Source organism: Neoarius graeffei, chromosome 18 (genome assembly GCF_027579695.1).
Source record: "Neoarius graeffei isolate fNeoGra1 chromosome 18, fNeoGra1.pri, whole genome shotgun sequence".
Lineage (NCBI taxonomy): Eukaryota > Metazoa > Chordata > Actinopteri > Siluriformes > Ariidae > Neoarius > Neoarius graeffei.
The window spans coordinates 67,620,082-67,628,175 of record NC_083586.1 but is presented as its reverse complement, the minus strand read 5'-3'; the positions used below and the strand labels follow the sequence as shown (position 1 = coordinate 67,628,175).

The following is an 8,094-nucleotide window of genomic DNA, read 5'->3' as shown; positions in this document are numbered from 1 at the left end:
TATTGGGTTACTTTCCTCAATAAAAAAAATGACCAAATATAATATTTTTGTCTCATTTGTTTAACCAGGTTCTTTTTATCTACTTTTAGGACTTGTGTGAAAATCTGATGTTTTAGGTCATATTTATACACAAATTCTGAAGGGTTCACAAACTTTCAAGCATCACTGTATTTAATATTTAAAGGCACAGCTGCAAAATCAGTCCATCTTATCCTGTAGGGTTCCATACCATGCGGGCGGCACGGTGGTATAGTGGTTAGCACTGTTGCCTCACAGCAAGAAGGTTCTGGGTTCGAACCCAGCGGCCGACGAGGGCCTTTCTGTGTGGAGTTTGCATGTTCTCCCCGTGTCTGCGTGGGTTTGCTCCAGTTTCCCCCACAGTCCAAAGACATGCAGTTGGGTTGACGTGGGGCAGCCTTGGGCTGAGGCGCCCTTGAGCAAGGTACCCAACCCCTGACTGCTCCCTGGGCGCTGTAGTGTGGCTGCCCACTGCTCTGGGTGTGTGCGTGTTTTCACTGCTTCAGATGGGTTAAATGCAGAGGATGAATTGAAGTGTGCATGTGACGAATAGGTTTCTTCTTTCTTCGAACAGCATGAGCCCAAACAACCCCCCCCCCCAAAACTTTACAAATGGATCTCAGGCAATAAAATAATCAAAAAGTGTTTGCATGTCTCCTTTAATGGTCAAATTTATTTTCAGAGGTCGTCATGGTAACACAAGACCTGCCAGGAAGAATACTTGCTAACTTGTGACTCAGTACCTAGCATTATTCATACAATTATAACTTTCCTACAAGTGCGCATGTAAATTAACGCTACTTTCAAAGAGACAGCACATTTTCATTTCATGTTATTTTAATTTAAAGGTCATCCTCACACTGGGACAAAATATCACCACAGAAAAAAACAATCCAGCCCATGTTTACAACTTTCACAGCCCTTTAAACTCAAGACCCTTCACAGCGTCCATGTTGGCTTATCTGGAGGTACTTTGAGTGGATGAAGAGGGTTATAAAGAAGCAGAAGAGAGAAACAAAAACAGCCGTACATGCGTTAAATAAAATACTCCAGAAACTGCATGAACAGAAACACTCTGCTTTAGACCTCCACCAGTTAGTATATTCCAGACATCATATTGTTCCATTTTGGAGTGATGAAATGCCGTAAACATTTACAATGTCACAGCTGTGTTAGCTGTCACTTCCACAACCATTAGCATTAATCAAACAGCCAATCTGAGCACAGTCATTAACACTGGTATTAACTTTTGGGAATTAAATGTTAACGAGCATGTGCAAGACGTGACTAAAGCAAGTCCACTAATGTGTAACAGTGGGATTCAGGTGATTTATTTTGCTCACAAGTGGGTTAATGTAACATAATTAAGATGTTTATTATGTAACAGACATCAAGTGTCACTGCATACAGGTGTTAATTCCCAACATCACTGCTTCAGAGCAGCAACAAAACCACAGCAGATCATGTACATGATGGGACACGTTCTCCTACATGCATCACGCATCGCCACAGCTGTACTGATGTTAAGAAGTGTTCATAAGTTGATAATGTGATCACCCTAGTCTCTGTAGCCCAGACGAACAGGTCCAGCATCTAACATCTCAAATTATACAAAGCTGAAACCCAAAAGAACTTCACATAGACCAAGCTGAACATTTACAGATGTTCAGCAAGACTGAATTATTCATATTCTGTGGTAAGCTTGAGATGAGGTGTATTCTGGGGGGGGGGGGGGGGGGAAGCAAGCGAGCTCATGCTGACATTACATTTGTGTTAGAGGTCGAAATCAGTGAAACTGGGACTCTCAGACAGTTCGGCAGCATTACGCAGCTGTTTACTGCGAGACGAGGTGACTGCTTGGGTGAAAGTGTACCTGCTGAAAAAGGTGTCATGTCTTTAGCTGTACACGTTGGACCAATCCATGTGCGACTAATGCCAAAGGGTCCAAAAGAGATGATGATACATGAGCCAACGTGAACACGGAGGTTCAAATCTTGGCTGCGTTTTCAATAAAACTAGACACACTGTCTCAAGCAGCATGATTTTGCTAAACCTACTTGATATTTTGGTCAGGAAAAAAAAAATAAAAAAATAAAGGGGTGGGACTAGCTGCTGTCAATCAATCCAGATTTATTTTCTAAACTGGGCAAGAAGTGTGACTCAACCCATTCGATTCTGGCTCTGGATCTGATCTAGCTCAGGGTGCAATACTGTGTTCTACTTTTTAAATGCGTCATGTCTGTAACGCTCTCATTCTCCTCTCAAGCGTTTTAATGAGCTAGCATGACAGCTGGCTCATCCATTTATAATGTAGCTTACAGGTCTACAGTGACACTGATTCAATCCTCAACTAACAAACTGCAACTGGAACTAATGAAGTTATGAATCAGCTGCTATTATTATTCTTATTCTTATTATTAATAATTATTTTTTATTATTGCAGCAATTAACAAGATTACAAAAGAAGCACAGATCTACTGAGGTTCAGGGGTTGATGGAGTTAAAAGTAAAAAAAAAAAAAAAAAGTTTCCAACACACGCCAACAGAAACGGCACCAGAAACCATAAACAAGCCAACTAATCACCAGATAAATAAAGCAAATAAAGAAAAGGTTTGGTTAAATAAGAAACAACACAGTAAAAGGAACATTTAACAAAAAATTAAACATCTACCACTTCCTCTTGAACAATTTTTTGTGCTGCTGCAAGGCTAATCAAAACAATAATTAGTTGAAGCTTTTAGCCTCCAGTTGAGCACTGTGCAAAGTGCACGTGCAAATGATCACACATTCGCCTTATAGAGCCTGTGAGAAATAACGAGGCAACGGTGAGACACCACACTTGGATGATCGATTGCTTTTGGATGACTAGAGTTTCATTTTTGACTAAAAAGTTCCTTTAAGCAAAAGTTTTTTTTTTTTTGGTAAATGATTGTAAATCTTTGGATAAGGAGAGAAAGAAAGACAAGAAAAAGAGAGGGTGAGACAGATCAGATTAAAGGTGTACAAGTGAAGAAAATAAATTTGTGAAACCGGTGTGTCCCTTGGCTCTGGCCTAGGTCCCCCTTTTTTTTTTAAAGGGGAAATACGATTTCCTTATAAGGAAAGAGTTCAGAACTTCCTTTCTTTTGCATACACACACACACACCCACGCTGTTCCTCCCCCCTCTCTTGCATAGCTGATTGCTTCTGTTTGACATCTTGGAAGCAACTATAGGTGGAATGGCTGAATAAAGGGGGTGGAGTTTAACAGTCCAGGCTCCTCCCCCTGGAGCGTCATCATCACAAGGCAGGCTCTCGATGTCTCTCGCGGCCGTTGGACGTCTTCTTCACCTTTGAGACGCCCTGCAACATTCCGGAATCTGTCACACTGCAGACACAGAGATGATTTTACACACACAGGGACGAGGACGCTTGATATAAACAGGACTTATTATTTAAAAAAAAAAAGGGTATCATTATTAATACAGCACCCTTTTCTGTAAGGACATGTTTATTTAACATTTATGGAAGGAGTCTCCATTGTCAGCGCTTTATAACCATCACAAGTAAAGCTGGACGTTTAGGTTTCCATGGTATTTAACATGAACGCTCGGTGAAATTTCATTAGTTTGGGCATTTTGGGAGATGTTATGCAATGGGCGGGGCTTGTGTATTAATATATAATAATATAAAATGATTACCTTTGATTAATCTGACAAAGATTAGAGCAAATCGATTCAAAATGGAGAGCTAAGGGAAGAAAGAAAGCTCAACGAGCTGCAGATACCAGGAGAACTAGAGGAGTTCTGGGAGAGGAACGACAGGAACTAAAAGACCATGGAGAACTCGGAGGACTAGGCACTGAGAGGAACGAGGAAAAGTAAGGGATCAAAGTCAACTAGGAAATGAATGGGAACAAGTGAGAAGGGATTAAACGAAATGAAACGAGGGAACTCTACAGGATCTCCAGAGGAAGTGAGGAGCTGGTAAGAGCAGGAGAAAATCAAGAAAGAATGAGAACTGTATGGCTGCTGAGCCACAAAGGACACTGGAGGAAGGTATGGGAATCTGGAAAACTAAAAGCCTCAGGAGAACTCTCTCTCTACAAGCTGTGTGTCTTACACTTCATCCATCTCCAGGTCCTCCTCGTCCTGAGGCAGCTGCAGGTACGGGTTATTAGACGCAGGGCGGAACTTAAAGCCCGTTAACACGAAGAACACCAGAGTGGACACCTCAATCAGGAACTACAGAGAGACAGGATGAGGATAAGACTACTATCAGAAACAAACAAGTGATGACATCATTAAAGGGGGACAGAAGATCCCACCTCTTGGCACCACTGCCACTGGAAGGGTACGGTGACTCGCAGCAGGATGGCGATGATCCTCGTGAAGTAGATATAACACACGATCTACACACACACACACAGCTTTCGTTTTTCAATCAACAGATTAATATATAATCATTAAGTTACAAATAAACAAATACATGACTGTAACTGCTAGAGCAGCAGACCTTCTGATTAAATGTCTGGACACTATGGTACACTATTTTTATTACACAGTGATCAGAGCTCCACTCACCATCACATAGTAATGCCTGAAGAGCTTCAGCTTCTCCAGATTCATTGCCGCTACAGGACAGACACACACACACACACTCTTACTTAAAGACGGAAATACCACAGACTGTTTTTGGTCAGATTTATGTTTTGTAATAAATGATACACACCTTTACCATCTGTAGTTGAGGCCTCCTGCAGGTGTCGAATGGACCTGCAACAATATAATTATTAAAACAGTGCAGATACACACTATAGAGAAAACCAGGGTACCCCCAGGATTGTTAAACCAAAATTTAAGACTTTTTTAATGCCATTTCAAGTGAAATTTAATACCTTTGTCGCACTCATTAGGGAAGAATAAATCATATTGAGCACCAGATTAAACCTCAAATAATTACTATTTACGAGTGTTTGAAATAACAAAATTACATTTATTAAAATAATCAATCAGAATTCATTCTACTCACACCCCCTAGACACCATGCAGAGGAGAGCACCCCCATGTAAGTCCAGACAATCACCCCTCATACACACACACACACACACACACACGCCAGAGAAGCATTCAAAAGACAAAAAGAATAGTATAGCTATAATAGTATAGTATAGCTGCCTGCTTCCGAATTGTGGATGCAAACGAAATATGTTTACCACTTTTCGTGTGAGAATCCAGAGCTGTAAGCCCCATTGTCCCTAGTTGAAAGGTTTTTTTTTTTTACACAAAGTGCATAATGCCTCACGGTCATTATTTGGAACCCCCTTAACCCAGGCGTATTTAGGCCCCGGTCACACCGCCCGAACTTTGCTGGAGTGTTCCTGGAGCGGTGAAAAAAATTCATCACCGCTCGTAACCGTTCACCACCGTTTAACAAAAGTTGGCCCCCGTTAAAGCAACGCCGTATACGCTCGGCCACCGCTGATGTTTCTCGAGGGGCCCTCCTACCGCTCCGAAAGTTTTGAGCTGCACAAAATATTGCGAGCGGTGAGGAGGGGGCAATTTTCCACCCCGGCAAAGTTCACCCCCGCTCCACCAACGCCCAGTCAAAGTTTGGCACCGCTAGACGCAAGTTCGTGGACGCTTGGGTCCGCTAGGCCAACGCAGAAATCTTGAACGCTGGACCACCGCTGCTTCGCCAGCGTTGCCCGGGCGGCGATTAAACGTTGCACAAACTTCGGTGGAGCGGTTGTAAGCGTTTTACGAGCAGACACGGGGTTGCTGGAACGGTGTTGGGCGTTGAAGCAGCTATCCATGGCGGCGATGAACTTTGGTTTGGCGTTGGTACAGAGGTGTTGGAGTGGGACCAGAATTTGGCTATAAATACGGGGAGAAATGGACCAGGAGCTCATTTGGAATCGAGCTGCCGTTGAGTTCAGACCTCATCTATATCGAATTTGCTCAAAGTTACAGTAAAACTGTAACACCATGGATGCTGAGAGACTTGCTATGATTGGTGCTAAACCAACTTTATACCCCTGCCGAGCCAAAGCCCGCATGCGCAGAACGCCGCTATACCAACGCTCGCTACCGCTAAACCAACGCTAAAGCAACGCCGGCTTCAGCGGTGCACCGCTAAGCCAACGCCCGTGTTTTCGATTTTTTTTCCCATTTTGTGCGCGGTGACGAGCGTTGTCGAAATTCGGCCCCCCCCCCACCGTTCAAGGAACGCTCCAGCAAAATTCAGGCGGTGTGACCGGGGCCTTAGGGTCGAGCGGCCACTTCGGGTTGAATCTGCACTTCCCCATGCTCTCTCCCCCTCACCCTCTCTGCTCTATGCGCCTGCTGCTCTCGTTTCGTGTGAACCCTTTACGGCGCGACGTGAATTTCCCGCTGTTTGCGTGTGAACGCCAGGGCAGCGCAAAACATTTTAGATTTTGCTTCATTTTCATCACAGAGAATTTAATCTAGGTTACGCAACGATGTTAGACTTTCTTTGGAAAATTAAGACCTCCGTGGAAAAAATTAAGACTTTCAAGATGAAATTTAATACTTTTAATGCCTTAATTCTGGAAAATGAAATTCAGTACTTTTTTAATACTTTTAAGACTCCGCGGGTACCCTGAAAACACACACACACACACCAGACAACAGGGAAGAGGATGGCGCCGCAGCAGATGAGGTCTACGAGGAATAGGACCTCCCTCCACAGCGTGTACTCGCTAGAGCCTTCCTCAGTCTCTTCGATGATGATGTATGCCACGTTAGCCAACACCTGCACATCAAATCAGACATTCAATCAGTAAACCAACTGATTAAACAAATCAGGAAAGCAACAAAAACACAAACCCCCCCAACCAATTAAGCAAACAATAACCCAATTAATTAGCCAAATCAATACCAATCAAAAAGCAACAAAAAAAAAAAAACCCAAAATAATTAACCAACCCTCCCTCAATCAGAGCATCAGTGATGCAGTAGTTCACATGGCTGTACCACGAGAAACCAGACTCGTTTATAATTAGCCAAGTTGCTCTTCATGAGAACAATAAGATCTTCCAAACAAAACAATCAAAATCCAATGAAAACTCAGGGAGGAGTAGCGATTTTTGTGAATTGTGGACGGATGGACGCCACGTGATGGCAAGAGCTCACCAGCCTATGGCCGTGTGAGCCAAATATAAAATAAACAAGCGTTGCCAGGCAAAACAAACCTCACCCGGTAGCACTTATGATGAATATGAAGGAAGATATCAAATCAAATCGGTCCCCTATGGGTCCATGTGGCTCCTGCTTATAAATAAAAGAGTTTTCTGATCCCATGTCAATACAGTAAATACAGCATATATATTTACTGAGGCAGTAGCCACAAAATTAAGCGCAATCCAAAAATGAACAATTAAAAATAAATAATAAATAATCACCACAGAAGTAAAATAAACCAAGTGTCTGTACTTTATATTATTCTACTCTTACAGTTTTCAAAACTGAAACCTCCGAACCAAGGCTGACATGCACACGCTGTCACCACGACCCAAACTCTTATTTCCCGGAAATGGCCCGGCGCTAGAGCTCAGTGGAACGCACTTTCCCTCTGGAATAAGCATAAACATGTCTGAAAGCGATTGCTTTAGTCTAGTCCATTTATTTCAGACAGTGAATCGAATTGTATACACTCACCGGCCATTTTAAATCCGAACATGCGTATGTGCAGTGTGCGACTGTTACACTCTTACAGCGCGATGACGTAGTGGCTAGCGCCTCTATTATGAGGCAGTAGACACAACAAAAACGATTTGACCTTTTTGGTGACCTTGACTGGATGACCCTCAAAATGTTGGAAGTTCTATTTGAGACCAATGACCATCTATCCTGAAAGTTTCATGAAGATTGATCCAGCTGTTTTCCCATAATATTGTTAACAAAAAAACTCAACTGAAAACAATACCTTGCCCCGCTTACTCCATAGCGGGTGAGAATAGAATAGAAATAGAATAGAAACACTTTTATTGCCAGGTGTGTGGACACACACGAGGAATTTGACTCCGGTTCACTTAGCTCTCATAGTACAAAAACAGATAAAGCGTAAAACACAAA

At 42.7% G+C, this 8,094-nt stretch overlaps 1 protein-coding gene across 1 annotated transcript in view; it reads right to left on the bottom strand.

Moving 5' to 3' along the window:
* Positions 1–661: 661 nt before the first annotated feature.
* Positions 662–8,094, bottom strand: part of LOC132866504 (protein GPR108-like) — a 33,954-nt gene continuing 26,521 nt past the window's right edge. Inside the window, exons 13-18 of the mRNA XM_060899312.1 lie at positions 6,642–6,772; positions 4,730–4,773; positions 4,582–4,631; positions 4,326–4,409; positions 4,121–4,242; positions 662–3,386 (exon numbers count right to left, since the gene is read on the bottom strand). Of these exons, the coding sequence (XP_060755295.1) occupies positions 3,299–3,386; positions 4,121–4,242; positions 4,326–4,409; positions 4,582–4,631; positions 4,730–4,773; positions 6,642–6,772 (519 nt within the window). The 3' untranslated portion in view covers positions 662–3,298. The remainder of the gene's footprint in view (positions 3,387–4,120; positions 4,243–4,325; positions 4,410–4,581; positions 4,632–4,729; positions 4,774–6,641; positions 6,773–8,094) is intronic.